The sequence below is a fragment of the Cottoperca gobio genome, chromosome 21 (genome assembly GCF_900634415.1).
Source record: "Cottoperca gobio chromosome 21, fCotGob3.1, whole genome shotgun sequence".
Taxonomy (NCBI): Eukaryota; Metazoa; Chordata; class Actinopteri; order Perciformes; family Bovichtidae; genus Cottoperca; species Cottoperca gobio.
In genome coordinates, this window is record NC_041375.1 from 18299547 (window position 1) to 18324295 (window position 24749).

The 24749-nt window shown below is 40.2% G+C and overlaps 2 protein-coding genes across 2 annotated transcripts; both read right to left on the bottom strand.

The window, feature by feature from the left end:
* Positions 1 to 101: 101 nt before the first annotated feature.
* klhl41a (kelch-like family member 41a) lies at positions 102 to 2972 on the bottom strand. Its single transcript, XM_029459367.1, has 6 exons — positions 1873 to 2972; positions 1621 to 1778; positions 1411 to 1518; positions 1126 to 1311; positions 595 to 741; positions 102 to 464 (listed from the first exon to the last, which is right to left on the bottom strand). Exons 1-6 carry the CDS (start codon positions 2956 to 2958, stop codon positions 353 to 355), a joined length of 1797 nt encoding a protein of 598 aa, XP_029315227.1. The 5' UTR covers positions 2959 to 2972; the 3' UTR covers positions 102 to 352.
* An 836-nt stretch (positions 2973 to 3808) lies between these two features.
* Positions 3809 to 7920, bottom strand: bbs5 (Bardet-Biedl syndrome 5). Its single transcript, XM_029459298.1, is given in 13 exon segments — positions 3809 to 4117; positions 4208 to 4231; positions 4469 to 4552; positions 4806 to 4886; positions 4888 to 4941; positions 5059 to 5121; positions 5285 to 5380; positions 5710 to 5845; positions 5929 to 6056; positions 6502 to 6551; positions 7164 to 7229; positions 7315 to 7397; positions 7758 to 7920. Coding segments are annotated over 13 exon segments (1029 nt in total). The 5' UTR covers positions 7820 to 7920; the 3' UTR covers positions 3809 to 4015.
* Between the last annotated feature and the right edge of the window lie 16829 nt (positions 7921 to 24749).

Consider the following 24749-nt stretch of genomic DNA (forward strand, 5'->3'; position numbering starts at 1 on the left):
TTTATATAGCCCAATAAAGTTTTGAATCATATCCATGGGCTGTGTTAGAAGTGGTGCTTTAAAACAAACCAATCTAAAATGTCAAGTAGACACAGTGAGCCTGTGGGAGAGTATATTTTAATACAGAACAGTTACAAGGTACATGTTGTAATTGACTGGAAGAGAAACGTTTCCTGATTACAGATATAATACTCTTATTTAATGGGTGCAAGTGAGAAGAAATAAGAAAATTAGAACTATGATACATTTACTTAAACCACTCAGAACAGGCAAAGGGGACATGTGATGTGTTAAAATGTTAAATGACAACAACGAGCCACTAGATTAGAGCATGTACATAATATTAAACTTGTTACAGTTTGGGCATTCTGGCTGCATTGAGACGCATGGACACACAGGAGGCTCCTGCTGCATAACGCATCTCTCTGATCATACCAGTCCACTCTTTCTTGTCCTCTTCGTACCTGGTGACACAATTAAAACATGTCACTATAACACAGTGTTGTACGATGAGAGCTATCGTTGTATAAGGAAGTGAGCGAGGCGACACCACATGTAGTCCAACATGCAATGCAAAACAAAATCAACACATACTGCCAAATGTCGATGATTTCACTGGGCGCACACTCTTTGTCCTCGTTCTCCACCATGGCGAAGCCTCCGACAGTGAACAGCTGGCCTCTACAGCTCACCAGGTTGATTGAACTCCTCTCCTGGGGCAACTCTATGAAGGGGGACCACCTGCAACAAGGTGCACACACATGTATCAATGTGAAATCTCCCTAAAAATCTCAGGAAGACTTTCTTGACTTTACATTTTTTTATTTTCAATTAAAAGGATGAAATAAATGCACAAATTATAAAAAAAACTAAATATGATTTGCTTTCTCCTCTTTAAATGACTTCAAATGAAGCAATCTGAGGATGAAAACAAACATTCTTGTTCTGTTCATTACAAAGATTGGGACCACTGATTTAAACCATACAAATATTAATTTGTAAGTTATATCTTTTACAAAAATTGAATTGAAAATATCCAAATAAACATGGTACCAGTAACCAGTAAACAGCTGTGAACAACACTTTGAGGGGCCTGTATGAATCGTAATAACAAAAAGCACGTACTTGTTGGTTCCAAAGTCGTACTCTTCACTTGCAGCTATGAGGCCTTCCTCATTGACTCCCCCGGCGACAACAATCTTCCCGTTGTGGATAACTGCCCCAAACATGGCTCTGGGTGTCTTCATGGCAGCCACCTCCTTCCACTCTGACCTCTTGTGGTTGTATGCAAACATTTTATTTGTTGCTTTGCTTTACCGGTGAAACAAAAATCATTCCAGAGAAGGGTTAATGTCATGTAAAAAACTCAATCACAATCTGACTCATTAGTGCAGTCCAGTGCAGTCTCACTTGTCATCTGTTTTTCCTCCGATACAGTACACCAGCCCGTTCTCAGAGACCACACAGTGGCCATGGATATTCAAGGGCAACTTTTTAGTTTCACTCCACTTCATTTTTCTAAAAAGAAGAAGCAGATAAACATTAAATGCACACCAGCGACTTCAATGAGACAAATCTACTGAATGAGCAAATCCAAAATGGCTGGTGTACTGGACTTACTCAGTGTCATAGCACAGAACGCCGTCGTGAGACTCATTAGACTGTAAATCTTTTCCTGCGATAGCAAAGAGGATATTTTCACATTCCCCCAGAGCAAACAAACACCTGGGGGAGGGCATGGGTGGCAGAGCGATCCATTCAGCCGTGAGACTGTCGAACTGAAAGACACATTTTAAAGATATATAGAAAAACCAAATGACAGATTTACTTTTGATGTGTTCAGTACATCTGCAATGCCAGTTAGTTTTATACCTGGTAGAAGTAACACTGCAATGGCTTTTCTTTGTCCTCTTCATCTACAAACAGTCCTCCCACGACATACAGCTTGTTCTTCTTCGATACCAGACTGACGTGGTTTCTGGGGACCAGCTCGGACATTGCAGCAAGCAAACATTCATTCTCCTGGACGTCATAGGCCACGGCAGCGGTGTCATTGATCATCAGAATCATGTCTTTGGCATACATGCCATTTCTGCGGTTATCGTTCAGATAGCCGGGCAACTTTCCCTCCTCTCCTTCCTCATCGTCTTCCCCCTTCTTCGTCTCTGGCAGCTTTCCCGCAAAGGCTTCCTTTATGACTTTGATTTTTTTGAGAATCTCAGGATCAGTTTTAAGGAGGTCATCCTTCTCCACCTTCTCCTGGAAGTACTTCTCTGGGAGTAAACGGAAACGAATGGAGTCAAAGGCCTCCACTAAGGATGTCACGCGCTTCTCTTTGTCCTTTCTGATCCACCTCATGAGGGTCTCAAACACTACTTCCTCTTTTTCCACGTTTAATGCATCCGCTCCAATAATGGCGAAGAGTTCAGGTGGAGTGAGCTCTAAGAAATCCTCATCCTTGGCTATGGTCTCAAACCGGTCTGCAATGTGATCTCGAGCTGCCATTGCCAATCTGGCGCTGTTCAGCATCAGTCCCAGCCTGTATATGGCGAGGCAGTTTTTCTCTGACAGCGTCTTCTGGAGATGATTGACACAGACTGTGAACACCGAGGGGATCTGGAAGCGGTTGGCAGCAGCCAAAATACCCTGCACATTGTCGTCGTTGATGTCAATCTCCGCTGAGTACATGTAATTTACAATCGACTCCATAACATCGGGATCCAGGTTCTCCAGAACAACCTCCATTCTATCCGTTTCCTTGGCATCTTGTGAGAAGTACAGCTCCCGGAAATAAGGACTGCAGGCGGACAGAATGAGCTGATGGCAGGGGATGCTTCTGTCTCCAACCTTTAGGATACAGTCGATTAATTTATTCTCATTCAGAAGCTCTTTGAGTCCGTCCTGCAGCAAAGTGCTCTGAAACAGACGGAGATCTTCCCTCATGCTTTGGGGATCCATTCTTTGAGGACAGGAAGTGGATGGAAGTGTTCACAACAGACTGTCCTAGCTGGTGAAGACAAGAGAACTATAGGCAGCCAGGTCTGAAGCCACTTCAATATAACCGTGCCCCCTCTAAATATAGCCAACCATCCCATCCATGAAGAATTCAGGTTGGCCAAATGGGAGAGCTCACACAGCTGTCATAGAGTAAAAACAACCGTGGAGCCTTGTCACCCTAGTGATTCGTAAAATAACATTGTTGTATGGTCACGCAGAGATAAACTGTGATCTTTTCTGCGCCTCTTGTTCATCTCATGTGGTGAAATGTGTAGTTTTACAAGAAAACACAACTCCAATTTTTAATAAAAAGGTTGCATTCAAGAGTGGAATGATTTGTAATTATGGTCTTGACTTGACCTACTGTATATGTACAATTGTGTCAAGTTCTAATGTGTGTTGTAAAATGTTCCATGTTGTGTGCAGCACAAACACTAAAAGCAGTTTTCCCAAATGTAGTATTTGTTCACAGATATGACAGGCATCAAGTACAATCGTGTGTATTCCAGAGACATCGACGTGTGGAGTGAGTCACAGTTCACCGACAGTAATGACCACTTGGCTACAGTGTGACTCAGTATTGCTGGGGGAGTTATCTAACAAGAAGACAGGGTCAGTGAACAGCTGCTGCCACAGGAGGTGACAGTTTGTCCTCTTTTCAGATTTGTAAAATACTTCAGCCCCTTGTGCAGTTATGTATTTAGCCTGTGCTCATTGTATTCTTTCCACACACACATTCAGTGTGTGTGAGACGCAGTGCAAACCTACAGCATTCATGTTATTGATATGTTAAAAAAGGTACTCTCCAATATCTATTTAAATACATTTATTAACTTTTAACAGCACAAACAGCACTATATTTCATATTCTAGTCGTTACAAGAAAATGTTTTATACAAATATCCTCACAATAAATATGTCCTACATGTAATTTGGTATTTTCTTCTCATGAAAAAATATCTATGCATAAACTGTACAACTTTTACCCTCACGTATAGATACATATGTTTGGTATTATTTCAGCCTATGACTTCCCACAGTCCTTGAAGTGTGAAGCCATCCTTAAGCTTCTCAACGGCGAGGCCCAGCTCCTCGGAGAAAACTGGCTCACGGTCTTGTTGCTTTTGGAACAACAGTAAACAAATGAGAAGAGTTATAACACAACATACAACACAAGATATTTTACTGTAAAATGTATTGTGAGACTTTACCTTATTTCCATCAGCAAAGTAAGCCTGTGGGCGAGAAAAGAAAATACAATTCACTCATTACATAAAAAATAAAAAGACTGGGACATGTTGTCTGTGATAACAGGTTATTGTTGTCTGATGAGCACCGCTCCATACAAACATGAGCACTAGGAAACATAAATTCATGTGTGTTCATTATGCTGAAGGGCATTAGCTGGCAGCTATTCTCAGAGTCTGACAACTAAACCACTGACTCCCAGAGGAGTGACGAGTGCAACTCACAGTGAAAGCATCAGTCTGCTCATCGGGCTCAATTTCCACGTCATCGGGAGGCTGTTCCACTGTCAGTTCTTCCAACGGCTGGGGCTGAAATTATTGTTTGGACAAACAGCGCTATGACAACGAGATCAGCTGAACTGATGAAAAGCCAGCTACGATGGAGTATTCAAAAACAATTACGGGAATAGAGATTCAGAAGATGGACATGGAGAGTATTTCAAAGTGGGTTTGTTTCCAGTTTCAACAGTTTAGCCTTTCTGACATGTATTATTATTATATTATTGTTGTGCTGTAGAAGTGTTCAGGGTCACTGATTATACTGCTGTGTGTGGATGTTTACCTTTTCTTCCATTTCATAGTCCACTCCAAAGATGGGGTTGGCAGAGTACACCTTATGCAATGAGTTGATTTCCTTAAGTGCAGTCTTGAAGCTTATCCACAGGGTCGATCTTAAACCCGAGCACATAGCCACCACTCTAAAAAAAAGAAGTATATATTTTTTATTACATGCACTCATATTAGAAGTATTACATTATTATATTGTAAAACGTTCAGGTGAATGTGACTCCAACTGCGGAAGAAAAACATTTTACCTGACGTGAACTCTCTATCACCAAAGCCAAGCCAAACTTTGAGTCTCTTATTCTGATAGACCACTGAAAATGAAATGAAAATATAATACACAATCTCAAACTGAACGAGAAACAATACATGATTTTACAACAGAAACAAAATCCTTATTAGCAGCTCATGTGCAAGGGTACAATAGGTTCTGTCTATAACTAAAGTGAAACAGGATAAACGTCCATCCAGACTTACAATCTGAAGGTAAGGAATGCTGACATTGAAGCTCTCGTTCATATTCGCATGCCACACGATCCGAACATTGGTGATAAAGAAGGTTCCAAGGTTTCCCTAAAAAGAGAAGAAAAGTAACTCAGTTACTCATATTGCAAACAAATAATCTCTAGTAATCACATCAAATTTAACGTGTAACCTTCCAGTATTTGACTTAACGATGTATTTACAAGGACAAAATAAAACGTGTTAATAGTGATGATAGAACATACACACACACCTTAATACATTTGGGCTATGCAATGTGACATTGTAACTTCTCCTGGTGAGATTTATAGAGCTAGTTTAGCGTTGGTCTGAATATGTATGTTGTCAGAGAAACTCTAAATAGCTCTAAGTTAACTGGAAAATGCAATATTGAAGAAAATCATTTGAAGCACCCGTACCTGATCACTGGATAAATTCCAAACTCCATTAATTTTATCATACACTTGCTCCCGGGGCAACAGTCTCAGCTGCTTATTTTGAATGAGAGCGGCTCGTAATTTCAAGTCCCTGAACATTTTAGAAGTCTCATAGGCCCTGTAACAAAAAAAACAAAAAGTATCAAGTAAGACTTTTGATGTGTGTTTTCAGAGAATGAAACTCTCTCTGCGTTGTTTTACCTGTGGACAGCAATAACAGAAGTAAAGAGGCGTGGACTTCCTGGAACCACATTGGTGAAAATGAACTCAAATCTTGTGTTGTTGGACTTTGTCAGGATGTAGAGCGCTTCAGTTTGGCCTCTCAATTTCTGGAAAATAGCGTTTGATTAATAACTTAGCATGTTTATCTGTTGTTATCTCTTTGTTAAGTTCTTCATTTAACATTTACTTTAATAGCATCAACACGATGCATGAAAAGACCCACAATGAATACTGTAAGCAGGCTACCCATTTACTAAAGGCAAATTATTTAAACAGCATTTTTATAGAACTGATTCTGTCCCAAACATTTTAATCCATATAAGCGGTTGACTATTTGCATAAATTAGATTGAAACATTTTGCCACTTGTGAATACAAATAATCAACATATTTGACACAGATTCAAGACAATCAAACATGTGTTCAGTTCTTATAATACAAACAGTATAAGTGATGTGTGTGAGGAAACGTAAAGATTATCAACAAATATTGAAATGATAAGATAATACTAAAATCATTAATAGTTACAGGAATAAAACAAAGGTTTTCTTACTGAATTAGCTGTCCTGGTTGTGATGTTAATGATGGAGTTGTAACCCACAGCTGAAAAAAGATAACAGATTTACATGTCGGCTGGCAAGATCTTTCATATGGTTCCACACTTGGCTTCTTTCAGTCATCTTGATTTTGTTGGCATGTACTTGCAAATGCGAACACTTTAAAACATAAACCTCACTCAGATCTCTGATATGATATCTTTTAATGCTTAGTTTATTATTCTGTTTTTCAGTATGCCTTTCATTATCATCTTAAAGCGCTCAATATAACTTGTAGTGCTCATTCATTGAAACACTTTAATATAAAGTTGATTGAGCATACGTCATATGTATAATAACATTAAGACATCAGCTTCATCTCACCAAATAGTAAAAGCTTATTTTCTCTTGGATTGTTTTGAAATCGGTGGCAATGGTCATTCACAAGACCTTTAGATTTAGGTTAGGTTTAAGCAAACATGAAAATTAAATAGAGGGAGCACATTACAGTAAATAAATCCACAATCAAAACTGACCAAATCCTTTGAAGATGTAATACATGTAATTCGATGGCAAACATTTCCAAAAGAGGGTAGACATATTCAGCTGATAAGCTGCTGGTGGAGCCAGAGTCAAACAATAAAACAGTTAATACATTGAATAATGAAGGTGTACTCACACAAATTGACTCTTGGAAGGGCCAAAGAATGCCAAATGATTCTCAGGTTTGTTACCAACAGTCGTCCTGCAAAAAGGTGTACATCACATATTAGGTGATGAGCACACACAAGATTGACCAGATAGTTTTAAACTCCAAGATAGCCAAATACCTCGATCTCCGTTGTTTCCTTTCGTGTCTTCTATGGAGTCCAGACAGTCTATTAGTGCTTCTCCTGGACGAGTTTTCATCTGCCTGTGTACAGGATGGAGTGACAGATTGATCAGGGATAGCTGTGGCGTTGAGTCTTTATTTAGCTATACGTAGGCTATCACAGCTAGTTAATGTAAGTTAACATTAAGCTATGCAATTATATACACTAAAACAAATGTGTCATACAGTTAAAGCTACCGTAAAATGTGTTTCCCCACGACAGAATATACAACTAAACACAATTATCGGTGAAACATTGCAGTCTTTTATTAGCAACAGGCTAATTATTTTTCTAACGTTACCTTTGGTTAGCCAATTAGCGTAACTGAGCTAACTGGCTAGCTAGTGTGTACTATGGTGAACTAACGTTAATCCAAAAACAATTTCACAGAAGTAACTTACTGTGCTGTTATGTCGAATCTAACGTCTCTGTCCTCCCAGAGAGCATCTAAAACAGACGCCATGACTGCAGGTGATAATACCTTCGGTTTAGTTTAGTAACGTTTGCTAGCTAGATGTTAGACTGGCTAATCTGAACAAGCCTCTCTAGCGTCATAATCACCATGGCAACAGACGGCAAGAGAGAGAGGACAATGCTGTGGACCCGTTCCCAATCTCATTTGTAATTGCTTCTTTGTATAATTATGTACTGTTTCGTTTAACAAATTGCTGTTCTGCCTGTGACTACTATAATCTGAATATTATTGCAGGTTTTGTGCAGAGTTGGGCGTGCCCACCCGAGATGTACACCCCTATGCTTTAGCTCTGTACCATATTATGAAGAAAACTAATTTACATATTTAAAAAATGCACACAAACCTGTAAATATTTAATATAAGCACTGCACCCCTGCGTGTTTACAGTTTAACTGTATATAGTGTTTGTCATTTGCACAGTTTCTGTTTATATCCCACAATGCAGTGTTAACTTTTAAACACACATTCAACTATACCTTTTAAAGCACTGGCCATTAGTTAACACACATTTGTTTCTATTTTGTTTATCAAGTTTTCTTAGATGCAATCTCATAAGTGGATTATTTAGCGAGGTTTAATTTCTACTATTCAGACTTTATATTATGGACTCATGACCAAAGCGATAATGCCCACCTTTAACATGAACGGTGGTGGTCCGGGCAATAAGAGGGCATTTAAAAATACAGCAATATACTCATACTAGGTCAGTTATAAAATAGACTAAACTGATTTAGTGTTGTCTTACAAAGCTATATATTATATATTTATTAAGACGCAAGAAGCACAACATTTAAAAAACAACAACAACAACAACATAAATGTCATAATTGTGATTGCCACATTGTGTTCTTGTTCGGTAACTGAATGTCATCTAAGACAACTTAGCAGGCACAGATGTAGTTAAATAACTACCCTGTTCATCAACTACTGTTTACACATATTTTAAAGAGCGAAAGCTTATTAAATCTTATTTAGATTTCTATCCACCACATGAATTTTAAAAACTGAATTCTAACATTGGATTTTTTGACCCGAGTCATCATGATGACAACTTTATGGCAACATACCAGTTTCCAGACCATAGATAGTCTACAACACTATGGTCCACTATGGCCAAATAAAAAAAAAACACGTAGGTTTTGTCCATGGCTGCTGTTTTCAGTCCTGTCTTCAATAAAGAAGGAGCAGCACCCTCTGCTGCTTAAAAATGACAGCACAGAGGAAGTCTCCCATCCAAGTAGGCTACTAACAAATAAACGTATGCACTGAAATTATTGGGGTGCACAAGATACAGTGTGGGCTGGCAACATCAATGAACAATAAAGCATCATCAAGGCTACTGATCATCATTACCATCACACAAGCTGTTTATATGCAAACTATATTCTACTAAACTCTCTTTAACTTAAAATAATACAATTAATGCAATTAAATGAGCTATTATGTTAAATGTATTTCTTTAAATCGCAGTGAATCGACTTCCTTCTTCCACAAGCAGTCAAAACTTGATGATGTTCATCTGGCGGCACCCTTGGCTCGTCCTCAAGGCACCCCATTGTTCCATGGCACCCACTGCATTAGACTAAATTAAGAGCAAAATGAAGAGTGGCCTAACTTTACAAACCAGTCCAAAACATCTTTGTGGAACTGGCCTTGGAGGACATCTCCACTTAAACAGGTCCCAACAACCTGTTCAAATAATTTATTCATTTAAAAGCTGTTAAAAAATGACTTATGTATAAATAAATGATGTGTAAAAATAAACAAGCCGTCATGTAGAATTCAAGGAATATTGAACATATATATAGCTCAGAGAGGAAACGATGTAGGGTGCAAATTCCCATTTATTTGATCCTATAACTCAGTAAGTTTCTGGTCTTGGTTTGCACAGCCAAACCACATATAACAATTGGTAAGATGCTTGATCAAGCACAGAATGAATTAAAAATATTTTACCAATGTGTCTTAAATAGTGTTGCAAAGCTCCTTTTCTGGCCAGAACACATTATTTGTTCTGTTCCCATGAGTTGAGCTCTTTTGAGGGGGCATTCCCTGCTGCCCTCAAGCCCTCTCCAGCAGGCCAGCAGGGCTAGACAAACAAGACCCGGGGTCCAGTCAATTTGTCTGGACAAATGTGGGGATTTGGGGCCACGGCAAGCTATGCAGGGACGAGTGCTAATTGTTTGTGTGCCAAGCAACTCCCCTCAATCCCCTGGACTCTCAAGTCACTCTATTCACCCTGGTCTTTGTTTGGTAAGTAACTTGAACCTGACACATCTGACCAGGGAAAGTGGTATTCACGTTATTTTCCCCTTCATTTACGATTACATTCCGTCTTTTGAAAGATCAGTCCATTGTTCAGGCATAAAATGTAATAACGTGACTTTTTTTCTTTTTCTCAATGTACGCTTTAGTCACCCTTACTCATTGTTTCTGTCCCATGCTCTCAGCTGGGAGGGTGGATGGGGAACAAATTGTTGGGGGGAAGATGTGGTCCTCTTATGCCTCCACCCCCTGGTCAACAATAAGCTGAGGCTGCAGTGCAGCAGTACATATAGCTGAGACAATCTGAAAAAGTGGCTGGGGCCAGTCGTCACCTTAGGCCCCTGTCCTCCACCAATTCAGTCAGGCCCCTTGGTGCTCTCCTGGCATGCTGATCAGAGGATTAGGCCCCGGAGATGGCGTCGAGTCAAGAGCATGCTAGAGAAAGGGAAAGGCATGCAGGGAAGATGAGGTACATGCCTGGTTTCACACGCTCCCACACCCCTCCAGAAGGCGAGCAGACGTGTACCGTGAGGCCCACACACTTCCCTGCACTAGTGGCAGCTTGTCAGTAGAGGGTACCACAGTACCACCTCTCAATGTTTGCACAGGGCAACATAATTAGACAAATATCAAAAGAATAATTACATATTCTTTTCACTTATTCATGTGAGTATATGGTGCAAGAAAGTGTGTAAAATCTCTTCTAAATGTCCCCATTTGTCCCTTTGAGGGACCGTAAGCAGCCATTAAAAACACAACAGAAGACAAGTACATACTGTAACTAGGTAGAATTCATACACATCGACAGATCCTAAATAAACCCAGCGACCATCACAAACAAACTGGAATTTAAAGGCGAGAAGCTAAAAATGGTAAATTAACAATAAATTCAGGACTACAGACTTTGTTAGTAGTCTCGGTATGTTAGTGGCAGCTAAGAATGATTCACCAACCATTGTCTCTAAGCTGTGAACGAGTGCGTCCAGTTCAGACAGTCTGTCTTTCTCCACAGGGGGATAAACACTCAAACATAAAACCTTGATCTGAATGAAGTTGGATCTCAAATATGGTACTGTTTATCATATGTTATTGCCGTGCATACTTTACAATTGCTGCCCCCGGGTTATTATGTAAATCTCCATTCATTAGAACATCTTTTGTTGACAGTACAACATAATGCATTTTTTTCTGTCTGTGTAATAATGGGTTGCTTTGCTTTAGCAAGATGTTTTTTGGCATCGAGCTTCACGTCGATCACTTCTGTCCTCTGCAATGACAGCTGTAGTATTGTTTTGGTTCCCTTAACATTATTACTGACACTTTGTTGTGGTTTTATCTGCTGATGTCTGACAGCAGGACTCTAACCATGACGATAGAAAGTGTTCTTTTTCTGCTTGGGTGACATTTTTGAGATTGAAAGTTGACAGCAACGTGGGCGAAACACCTTCGGCAATTTGGGTGCATCATTACGCTTAGGATCAAATCTCGCAAATGTGCACTGACTCATGAACCGAACAGGTGACATTCAACAGGTTGAGGTTTGTGCCTGAAAAACACTGTTGGCACAGTATAGTCTATGGCTGGTTTCCAAATGATTTTCCTCGCTGTACATCCACTCACCACCCAGGTCCCATTATGACATTAACACCATTTGCTAGAGCGGCAGAAACACAGTTAATTGTACATTTTCATTTGATTATTACATTAAACTCAGTATACTTTTAAAACTATAGACGGAAAACAGTTTTGCCTCACCTATTCAAATCCCTATAACAAAAACAAGAACTGTAATTTAACTGTGTGTGTGTGTGAAAGAAGAAATTCTCTTTGGCAGAGAATATTATTTGAATACCTTGTTTTCTTTGAATTAAATGTGTCAAAGCGCAGGCTGAATAAATGTACACTTCATCATTCAAAGAAGGATTTATTATTATTACTATTTATCTGTATGAATAAGTGTGCGATTAATTATTGAGGAATTGTTTGATTTATAATTTTGTGTTTGGCTTGATGATATTATTTTTTCTCTTTGGTACTCGAAGGTTAATTCAATGAGATGAGCTTTTATGTTTGTTTTTGTTCATTGTGTTTGTGTTTCTCTAGTGTTTATATGTGTGTTTGACTGGACCACAGGGCAAATAGCTAATGCTAATGCTAATGCTAATGTAATCCGAATCAAGCAAAAGAAAATATTAGGTGGAATCATTTTGCACCAGATACCGTCCTACGTCCCCCCAGTCAGCTGTGATGCGCTGACCTTTCAGAGAGATCAGCTGCTCTGCTTCCGTCCCTTGGGTGCTACAGTTGAGCCGAAACAAGGAGATTAATGGTACACAAATGCAGAATGTTTTTATTTTGTTGTATTTTCGTAATCATCATCTTTTATGCTTTTGTGCAAACTAGAAACAATAATGAAGATAATTATTCTACTTAAAATCTGATTTAGTGTAGTAAACAACAATGTAATCCTTACCTTTAGGAGCGGAATAGCATTTGCATGTTGGGATGTGGAATGAATCTGACTGCAATTAATTCATTAACTCTAAGTACAACTGTGTGTGGGCTAAAAATCACAATTTAATGATGACTGGACATTAGATTTGATGTTAAGGCTCCTAATAATCTGTCTTCATTGAAATCATGTTCTACATTGGTCTCTGTGTCTGTTTAGAGAAAACATACTGACATAATTTTAGTTTTTATATACATTTCCCATCTAAAATCAGTGCTTTCCATTACTTTCAGTACAGTACAGCATCACCTGAGACTTGAAACATGTACAGTAATTCATCACAGAGAACATTTGTCAAAGAGAGCATCCCTGACTATACCAAGAGAGAGGTTTTTAAAATCACTCCTGCTTGTAACTTAGCTACAGTTTGACAAACACATGTCATTTTCACTTTAATGGATTATTTATGTTCGGCAAACTAAAAGGTCCCCGCAAGTTGATTTTCATACGGAAGTGAAAAGAAATGAAACAATTGGCTGCATTTGAAATATAATTTAAAACATATTGGTTTAAATTCTTACATGGGTATCTCACAAACCACAAAATCCTCCACATACTGTACATGTTGCCTTTTATCCTGCGACCAGTGCTACAGTACATCTCTCCCACTTCTACCTGCCTACACAGCCACCTTTAGCTGGCGGCTCACTGTCACATACGTCACTTCCTCAATTCTGCTTAACGCTCACTTTCCATATAAGGACATTGTCAACACCGCAATTGACATATTACTACGTGGAGCGCACACTTGCATAGATGTTCTTTCAGGAGTGCGGGTGTGGTCGCTAAAACTGCTACAGAGGCTCCACAACGCCGTTAAACTGGCAGATATGGATTCGGAATTCCTATTCGAGTTTAGTGTAGTACAGCCCACTTGGTGACTCCTAGGTTCGAAAAGAAACGGGTCCTAAAGTGCCCTTCTGGATGCCTTCTTAGTGGAGAAATTGTGATGGAGTGCCCTTTAGGGTTACCTTAAATTTGAAAGGATGCAAGGCGGTGCCCTATAGGCTGCCCTACTACACACAAACGCTCTGTGTGCTGGGGCCCCACCGCATACCGCTGATGCCCTCTATTACCTCAGACAGTCTGAGTCCGCCTCTGATGCCAGGTACAGATAACAACAGCATTTCCATCACTGCCGATCAGAGCTGTAACCTTTCCCACTGAAGACAAAAGCTCGATGTTATCCAGTGTTAGTGGGTTTTTTACTTTTAGGATGAAAGAAGGGTCTTAATGCATTTCAAGAATGACTTCTAGCTAACGTGCATTTATGAGCTAAAATCAACCCCCGGTTTTATTCTTATACAGTTGTCTGGCAGAGGTTTAACAAGTTGCAGTCGGCAGTATCACACTTTTACTTTTACTCTTTATGTGAGTCAAAACAACCCGGGAGAAACAAGAGTTACACATATTTTCTTATAGTTTTTGGCCAGTAAGCTTTTAGGAAGTTATTTAAATTAGTTTGACTTAGAAACTTAAAGACATGTTGAAGGTGGTCCAGTGATTGTTTGGCACTGTGTCTGTATCTGTTTGCAGATCCTTGTGCGTGTGCTCCCGCTTTTGGAGTTGCAGGTTGGGCACGGATGCCACAATATGGCCTTTAATTCAGACCAACAGCCTCTCTGTCAAATAAGGAGGGGACAGAGCAATTAGCCCCGCGGAGGAGAGAGAAAGAAAGAGGGAAGGACGAAGGGGAATTGTGAATTTGACACATTAAATGGTGGCTGTCATTAGCATGTGGCTGTGTGGAGTTGTGAGTGTATTCACTGGATCCTTGAATGCATATTGCTTCACAACCAAGGCCGTACCCCCACCTCTCTTCTTCTCAGTGTGTCCATCATCCCCATGGCCATCTTTCACTTGTAATCACCCTATGTAGCCTCCTTTTTCATTCACTTTCAACAGCTTTTCTGGCGCCTTCATCTTTTTATGTTGTTGCGCTGACTGAAGTCCCCAGAATCCCGAAATCACAACAAATTAAGCCGGATAATTAGACGTAGGAACAAATTAAATGTTAGACACCAGTTGGTAAACTCAACACCAATTAATGCATGAGGTTTTCTCCCTGTATTAGAACCAGATATAAATGCGATGCTGTGTTTATAGAATGAGCTGTGGAATAAGTGTGGATGTTTAGCAGTTCCTGTTGGCATTCTGGGGACACATTAAAAGTTATTTTGACCAGAATTAGCCTGGTGAAGACCTGACACAGCTTCTGTTCGAGCTGACTTTCACTCAGCTTGTTGTCTCTGCTATATGAGCCTGGAAAAGAGCAAAGTAGCAGGCCCAGTGTGGTGCCTTTTCCTCCATTGTGCTGAGATCACCTCATGCCAGCTTTCCGCTGTCACATTAGCGCACATCAAGACACTGAGCAACACACAACCCACACAGAAAGGAAGTTTGTCCCGTGGGTTTCACTCTCAATACTCCAGTTGGGAGTTTTGCACTGTGTTGGTGTAGAATGATAATTTAGCAAGTAATCCTCAATGAAGTACTGAGTATTGAATTAACAAGGATCGGGATTTTCATCACAGTGTTTGTAAATAAATGAAGTAATGCTGACTCAGCATGTGCGCCATCCAAGGGACGGATAGCAGGTCACATCTGGATGGGTGTTTTTCAGCGTAACAGGCTGGAGGATGATTCGACTTTCACTCAGGTACTTGTCTTTTTAAATAAACTGGGTTTGTAGTTAACATTGTGTTGTTGGTCAACGCGCATTCACGCTCATGGGTAGAAATTGTGCGCGCACCGTGTTGTGCTTTGTCTGTAGTGCATGGTCCTTCTGTCATTAATACATATGAGGTTTCAGCAGTCTGAGATAGTCAATTCAATTAGTTATCTTCCAAAGTTTGTCTTCTTTCTTATTTGTGTTATTTTGCTTCTCGGGCAGCTTAACAAGGAAATACTGTGAGGGGAAACACAAAGAGGGAAAAACTAAAGAGTAGAAAAGTAAGAACACTTGATTTGGTTAACTCAAACTGCTGATTACCTTTTTTAGTTGTAGTTATTGAGGACTGTGAATTTGGTCCCCCATCGTTCACATTGGAAGCGCATTGGAAAAGCATCTCTAAGGTCAGTTTGTAGAGGAGGAATGATTACAGAAACACCTGACTACAGCTTTAAGACAGACCGTTTTCCTGTTTTATGTGGCAGCCATAAAAAACCTTTTTCTAAATATGAAAATCATATTGGAAAATGTATAGGATAAGGCTTGTTATTATTATTTTATTGTCAAATATATTGTCAAATCCCATGAAAAAAACAAAGTCAACAATATTTTAATGTGGCACTTGTGCATTTATTTGGGACTATTTTAAACACATTTGGTGCTCTGGCGGTTTATGGCAGTAGGACAACATAAATGGGATTAAGTCAAAATAAACAGTGTGTGTTCATGCAACAATGTGGCTCATTGATGTGTTTTAATAGTCTTTGGAGCTCAGTGGAGCTCTAAGATATATCAGAATATGGAAACACAAATACTTGTTAGTACGATCAATTCATTGTTGGTTTTGGTCTTTTTATGGCGTTTGTTGAAAATAAAAAATATATAGAATATTGCAAGCCTTATCCTTTAAAGTGGTCAAAACCAAAGTCCATTCTCCTCTTTACACTTTTTACTCTTTCTCCTCTTCTGTTCCCTCTCTTGTGGCCTCTTGTCCCCTTTTTCTACTTGGCCTCTCTCTCTCTCTCTGTCCTCTCCCTCTCCGCCTGTTAGGGCCGTGCAGCCTGAGCTGTCACAGCAGCAACAATCCCAGTCCATTAGTATGCTAATGAGGCTGCGGGCCGACAGGTGGCCTGCTAGACAGCTCAATTAAACTGCTCATTAAAGAGGAAAGTTAACGAAGCTGCAGCCCGGTGCCAGTACGGCTTTAACACACAATGTGATGTCACAGGCAACAAATTGCTGGTGAGTAGGGGAGTGTGTCAATCTGCGTGTGTGCAAGTGTGTGTATGTTTCCTTCTCTGTGTCCTTGTGTGCACATTTATTAGTGTGTGCATGAGTGACATGAGTGTATATAAGCAGGGAGTATATCTATGTGTCGTCAGAGATTGAAAAAACAGGTCAGAGAAAGTTAGATGGACATTACTAATAAGGCAGATATGCGGCTTAGTCATTAGATGAGAGACGGGGGAGGAGATGGGACGGAGAAATAAATAAGTCACTCAAACTTGGCCTTTTGCTGTCCCATCAGGCCGCCAGCGGACAAGTTAAATGCATCATTAACTGGACAAGAACATAGAAATGCCCTAATTACTATTAAAACAGCCAAAAACACACAAAGTCACAAGTTTCCTGCACATTATTTAAATATTCTCCACATCCCAGCTGAACAACAACTGAAGCGACTATTTGGAGGTCTAATTAAGTCATTACCTCAATAATACATTACAACAGGCTTTAACTGTATTTCAGGGTTCACACTGCAGGTCGACCTCGATGTCCTTCATGTACTTTACCATGATTTAGCGATTTTTTGTACATTGTACAACTATAAACAAAATAAGCAGACTGGAACACTGTTTTTATTTTGTACAGTAGTTTTGACTAAATGAAGATTCATCTGTGGAATGAAATATTGCCGCACAGCAGATCAAAAGATAGAAGAAGTGCAAAATCTCTGTCGTCTTACAGTAGCCATCTTTTCACCCAAGCCCACTGTGATGCAGGCCGCTGTGTTGACGGAGCGATGTGACCTCGTTAGCACAAGTGAAAAGTCTGGAGAAGAAAAAGAGAGAAGTCATAGATAGTCAAAGGAACAATTTGTTATTATTTTTTCCAATCAGGGTCTAAATTCTGCCCTTTTGACCTTACAAGAGGTTACGATTAATTCTTACTCTCCAAGTAAAGCGTAAATTCTCATTTTTTCTAGTGTTTCTTGAGACAACACTAACATGCCGTACTGTATGCATGTTGTAAGAGTTATAGTTTCACTGTAATTATTATTACAAATGGAATTTGACTCATTAAAGGGTCCTAATGGTAGTAAATATGCCTCTTTAAGTAAACGTAAACATTAAACATGTTGCTGCATTCACTGTTTGAGAATAATTAAGTTCTGACAGGAGTTACAGTATATTATTGCAGTTTGTTTGCGCAGTTTTAATTTTAATTTGATTAGTCTGGTTGGGATCGCGGTGGGGGGCATTGAGTACAACATGTTTTGATAGTCGCTCATTGTTTATTATGTATGAGAATAAAGATGTAACACGACATGGTAATCAGTTTGTAACCCTGACCAATTTAGTCTGTAATCCGGGGGGCGTGCTCTCTCAAGTGTGAAAATGTGGCCATATGCGTCTTGCTTCTCTCTCTCTCTCTTGTGTTTCGATCTCTGCGTCTGTGACATGGAGGATCATGGGAGTTAATGGGGTAGGACTCCGGTCAACAAACGGGGTTATGTATGGGCACAAACAAGAACACAGTGAGAAAACAGAGCGGCCACATTCGCTCAAAGCTGTCTGAAAGATGTCTGCCCTTATGAATATGCTAATCCCCATGTTTATCATGAACAAAAAAATGCTCATTAATTAATCAGCAACAATGGCCTCCTTTAATGACACACTAGCTGCCGTTAGAGACGGAGACTAGTGTGTGTGTGTGTAGATATGAACATAATAACAATATTAATTCAAACCTTTTGGCGGTTAGTAAGATGGTACATATTTTTATACTTACGGTTATAAACAGTAATGGGTTTAGTTTTCATGAGAAAACAAAACAAAAATATCAGTTTATTTGGCATGATGGTGTATGAAAACCAAATATTAAATAAAGGAAATAAAAGAAAGTGAATTATTGGAAACACAGAAGTCTTTAAAAAGAGTTGAGATCTCACTGATGACCTGATGAGGTCTGCGGCCAGACGCACAGACAGAGGTGTGTTGTGTCTGAACAAACTATTTCCCTGCATTAACCTACATAACACAGATATCCCACGCTCAGAGATGACCTGAACCTAACTGGATGGACACAGGACATTTTGACCACAATCACAAAACTCAAAAAAACACTTAACACTAACACAGAGGGCCCTACTTTCCTGCGAGGGGGAACTGGCGTACGCTTTTCTTACTAGGATCACGTGATGCACCTTGATGTTGGGTAGAATAACAGAAAAAACGGCATCATACATTACAGGTAGGTGTGTTAGTGACTGTGGACATGGAAAAGGTCCTTCTGAAGACAAAGGTTGTGTGATTGTGGTGATCAGCCAGATATTTGTGAACCAAAACGGAGCTGAAAGAGAGTAAATATTGGGCTTAGATCCTCCCAGTGGCGGGCCGTACATTTCACAGGCCTTCAGTGATGTCCTACACAGTCCTACCTGAATTATTCCACCTCTTAATACCATCATTATGACGCCATGGCTCTAGAAACTATACATTTAGACAGAAACGCAGTGTAAATGGGCGTTACATCACCCTAACAACAGAGTTATATTAATATTTATGAAACATTTAGTTGTAAATAGCAGGCATTCCCAGCAGTACAATGTGCAGTGCCTCTCGGAGGCTGTGAGCCGGGGGTACCGCTCGTAGTTAGCGATTTGAAAGTGGCGGACAAACCCTTTTCCCAGCTGTGATAGGCTCGCTAGCGTCGGGGTTAGCCGTTCTCTTCTCACGATGTCTATCTTTTCTTGAAAAGTTCGTCTTGAAAATGGCGTTGTAATTATATCTGCGACCACATCGATCTCTTCTCCTCCTTCAGCCATTGTGGGTTGAAAAAAAACAGCTTGTAGAAATCTACACAAATTAGCTCGTTCAAAGGTTTGCTAGCTCTGCATAGCTCTGCCTCTCAATAGTGCGTATCCAATCAAAAGACGTGGACGTGCTGACGTTATCGTACGCCTGCTAGCTGGCCCCGGTGTCCCCAACTCGACATCTGATTGGTTAACGCCACCGTTTTGTCTCCGTTCACTTTAAGCGACAGGCGCCCGCACTGTTAGATAAATTAGATAAATGCTGCTTTTGTAATGCCTTCATTATCATGTATGATTTATTGTTTATTTTATTTTGGAAATGGTCATCGTAGCATGTTTCCCTTCACACCATTGTTTTTCTTCTAAACTTAACTTCTTGATGTTCTCCTTTAAAATCTTCCCTGACTTCATGATGTTTTCCTGATGATGGGAAGTTGGTTCTCTTGTCGTTAAATCTGTCCTGCGTGCCTTCAGCAGCAGTGGATCATTGAGGTCCAAGCAGTCAGCAGGCAGCAGCCCGCTGCTCTATTATGTCACTAATTGGTGGCATGAGTGAGATGGCTACAATATCAAAAGGCAGGAAGCAAAGGTTGGAGGGACTGTGGGGGGTGAGGAGACTGAAGGCAGGAAAGGGAAACTGAGAGACAGAGGGAGAAAGTGAGAGATTTGTTCTAATTAGAGTAGGGCGTGTCCATCCTCCATGTTTGAGGCAAATTAGGTTGACAGGGAAGTGACAAGTTTTGTGCATGTGTGATAAGCTGCCCTCATAATACTGGCTCTGTTGGTGGGAAACAGGAAATGGAACTGTGGGAACTCCAAAAGAAAAGCAGATAAAGAAAGACTTTGGGGTTACTTTTGTGAGTAACTCCGAAATTGACTTCACCTATGAAGTAGGAGGGGTAACATGTTTGTGCGTTAGTAAAGATGTGGTTTGTTCCAAGCTGAACCACAAGACTTATTTTATGAATTGATTGATATTGGCCATTTATGGTCTTTATTTATGGTCCACAGTCAAAACGAACTGCTCTATTAAAGGAGCACTTACACATTAGGGTTAATTTACTTGTCTTGAGGAGTACCTTACCCTGAACCCTTACAAAAACAGTTGCATGACATTAAACTCTGGAGGGAGGAATATTACAGATTACCTGTGTAACAAATGGTGGTGGAGGTGGATGATAAAGGATGCATTATGGTAAGTGTAGGACACCAGGGACTACAAGTCAGGGTTCTGCCTCACAAATAAATTGCTGGATTACCCAACTCAAGCAGTGGCATTGTTTTCTTTCTCACAGTAAGAACCTTTGATAAACAAATAAATAACTGCCAGTTTCAATGGGTCGTGTAATGAAGTGTATTCCATAATCCACTGTTGCCTGCAGCAGGCATACGTACCGACCTGCTCAGCAACAAACGTAGGACAGAAAGAAGGATTATTCCCTCAGGAGTTGGTACAGACAGAAAAGAGCGGGACTATTGGACAGACATTCCTCATTAACACGACTCCAAATGAATGATCACGTTGCTCCATAACGGTTGGACATGTAAGTAAGCATCTGTTTGGTAACAAGTACGCCATAACAACTTAAAAAGTGACAAGTTCACAACTTGTTTCCGCTGCCGCAAAGTGACAAAATAAGTTATAGCAGGTATAACCGGAGCTATTTGGGGTGTGTAGGCTTTTCCCAGGGGACAGTTAGTGTGATTGTGCGGCTTAGCGAAAAACATAAATGTTTGATTCGCAGATGCACAAGAGGAATAACATTTAAAAAACAAAAACAACTTTTAGGTTAACTTGAATGAGAAGATAATTTGAACAGTTCCGTGACAACTTGAAAACTTGATCAGCCGATGAAGATCATGCAATATGAAAGCACCAGAACGGCTACTAAATGGTATTATTTTGTCAACTGCTGTTTTCAAAGTCGAGGATGACCTTTAACCCTAAAAAGAAATGTTATAAAAGTCATATTTTAACTTGGGAAAGGTATCGCTCAAAAACCCTGTTTTAAAAACAATCCAAATAAGTGACATAATTGTATAGTTATCATTTGTTATGTTGCTCACAACACAACATTAACACCATCGCGCCCAACATCCCCTCTAGCACCCCTCTCGTTTGCCCCAAGGGCGTCTTCTACAGGCTCATGTGTCCTAATCGTAGCCCTCTCCCCGTCACTTCCACTAACCCCCTGTTGTGGAGGGAGAGAGCGACATTAAATCTTAATCTCACCCGCTTGATGGAGAATGCAGGTCCCTGAAAGGCAGCATTTTCTGGTTACATGAACCCATTGGGGGTGGATCAACCATATGCCAATTGACATGGCTGGGGCTGAATGGCCCAACGTGGATTGTAACAGTGGTCCTCGGACAAAAAACCCCCCGCGGACTCCCACACCTCCACCAGAACTGAACAGACGTCCAGGCTGCCGCTGACACAAGGCCAGACCCCCCCCCCACACACACACTCACACACACACACAATATTGGTCCCCACTGGCCTCTGACGTTTATGTTTTTGATATGATGTTGGGAATACAAGGATTGGCCACAAATGACACTGTCGTTAAACATACATTAACATAAATGATTATAACCGTGAATGGCTGAAAACACAATAACGATTGAAGTCATTATGTCTTATGTCCGAATGATATAATGGTGCATACCTGACAACTCATATGTTTTGCTCCTTTAAAAAACAAAAACAAAACAAATTGTTAACAAAGTAATTAACCCAACCATATGTTCTGACAGTGTATACATATAAGTACACACAAACAGTACATATCCAGACACTTCCTATACTTCAAAAACATATTACTTTGACTTTTACGCCACTTTCTAAATGATTACCTTTTCAGAGCATTAACAGAGAAAGACAGCAGCCGGCTCTGAACCACTTTGAAGAGCAGGTTTTACAGAACTCACAGGTATCTGCGCGGCGTTGTTCTCAAGGATACTCTTAAATTATTTAGCAAAGAATCATCATTTAGAAGTAGGCTGTTGCTCGGTTTTGTCCTCCTTTGTCCTCTTTTGTTATTCTTTTGTTGTCTTCTCAAAATATCTATGAAAATCAGCTCTTATCGATCCCTCGGTTTCTCTCAGTTTGAAAATACAATAAACAAAAACTGCAAAGGCAAAACAAGAGTTTTTTAACACATCTCTTTAGTGCAACCTGGTTGCTGCCTCTTAGAAGAGAGAATATTTACACAACACAAGAAATAATACCTATTCAAGTGAAAAACAGACCATTATTGTTTCTATTGTCTGACAATTCAGATAAATACTTTACATCAAAAATGCTTCCTTTTAAATCCCCTGGATTTAGGAAATGTATTACTACTGTATCTTAGCCACTCAGTTGTGGAATAAAACCAAATGTATATGAGAGCGAGTGTAAATCTTCCAAATATAATTATTTATAATGTCATGACATGTACACATATAATTAAATTATAATCACGTGGCAGTTAACAATCCTCGTCTTTTCTACACCAGTGATCCCACATGGGAGAGGGAGACGGCGAGCTTTAATGAAAATGTGCTCTGATTGGAGAGGCAAGCTGGCCCTGCCACTCCACTGACTGTACCACTGGAGAGGCCAGTGCGTTCACCATATGGGACAGGGATGGTCAATAGGATTATGTTGTGCACCTCTCCTTCTCCCTCTTCTCTCCATCACACATAATCAACCAGGGGATGAAGTCCTGGCTCACCAAGCCTCCGCCGAAGTATCCCAGATCCCCTTTAGCCTACTTGGGAAGAGAGAGTGGGGCAGTGGGGGTCTCGTGGGCCGAGAGAAAGAGCAGGGGGGGACCACCAGATGGATTAACATATTCAACAGAGCCAGAGATCAAGCCTTTATAGAGTGAGGACAGAGGGAGGCTTTCTCTCACACATACAGAGTCTGAGAGAAAACAGAAATGAGTGTAAGCTGGATTTGTTTTCATTGTCATGGAAAAACAGTGATAGGCCAAGTGATAACTCGGCTACTCACGTGTAGCTTCATTTTTCTTCTCCCACAAATGTGGGCGGTGCACGGCCATGTGCACAAACCCTAGAGGTGAAAAGAAACTAAATACTCACTTGTGCATCAGTACAATAATTGAGTAAATGTATTATAGTTTTTATACTGCTACATATTTAAATATAGATATGATACATTTTAACCTCATAATCAGACTTAATTGACACTTTTAGTACACTTACTCAGACTGACAGCACTATGGTTAAAGTTTTGGGGAAACATCAAACAATAAGTACTTTGTTAAGGCTCATGTTTGTGGGCATTTTTGTGACAAAAGCGTCACAAGCTAAATGAACTGTAATGTAATGTGACACTTTATCTTGCACCATCTTTGTGGCTCTGCTGCAGGGAGGCGACGCTGCCCTCCTCAGTCATGCCTGCAAAATGAGGCATAAACAAGCTCAACACCCAACGGAAAAAATGTGGGTGTAAATTCACGACCTCTGGAACCCAGCGAGTATTTTTTAACCCTTCTACAGCTGCTGTACTTATTAGATTCTTTGCAGATTAATATTTTACACACAGCATATATAAACAGCTTAAAAACGGTCATGGTTTATAACATATTAAACTGCTGTAGTATATAAAAAGTTAAATACAGGTCAGCTTGACCAACTACAACATTACAATTATCTTACACACTTTTGCTATTGTGCTTTTACTTTGGTGCTTGTTTTTTGTAGCTATTTGTTAATAAAGTAACAAATCTGAATACTTCTTTTGCCACACACACACACACACACACACACACACACACACACACACACACACACACACACACACACACACACACACTGTGCTGTGAGCGAACTCGTGGCCCTGTCCCAGCATGGGCACCAGATTAGAGACCCTGTTTTTTTTGCTGGTTTGCTGTTCTCATGACATGTGAATAGTGAGATAGTGGACCAACATTATCCTACACATTCATCTCCACATCAAAGATGAGCTCAACGGCCGGAGGAATACCACCCTGAAAGAGAGCAAAGACCCTGCTACTAATGTTGGATTAGAGATCCAAAAGCAGAAAGTAGCTTGTGTAGTGTTGAGTGACTGTTGATATCTGATCAGGCTGAGTTCTCTTTTCTTTCACGTGCATCCTGCCTGAACCAAGACATTGTTTAGCTGTCTCGCTCCACGTCTCCCTCTCACTGTCATAGTGAAGCATTTCAGCTTATCCTCGTCAGACAAAGTACAGATAGACATGTGAATATAACACTAAATCAATCTGTTTGTACTCGTTAAACCTCTGTTGTGTCACCTTAAACCGTGAGTGATCACTTGTTTCTCGTTTCAGCATAGCCGAACACACAGCGTATTCATGTGAGGAAGTATTACTGTATATGTAGAACATGTCATTGCAAAACTAGGGGCTTTAATCTGCTGCCACAATAGCCTCCACGCTTC

Excerpts from the sequence above, each read along its gene's own strand:
- klhl41a (XM_029459367.1), bottom strand. The coding sequence starts at position 2,958 with ATGGATCCCCAAAGCATGAGGGAAGATCTCCGTCTGTTTCAGAGCACT. Across the intron at positions 1,779-1,872 it reads TGCAGTGTTACTTCTACCAG|TTCGACAGTCTCACGGCTGA; the intron begins GTATAAAACTAA and ends TGTGTCTTTCAG. Across the intron at positions 742-1,125 it reads TACGACTTTGGAACCAACAA|GTGGTCCCCCTTCATAGAGT; the intron begins GTACGTGCTTTT and ends ACCTTGTTGCAG.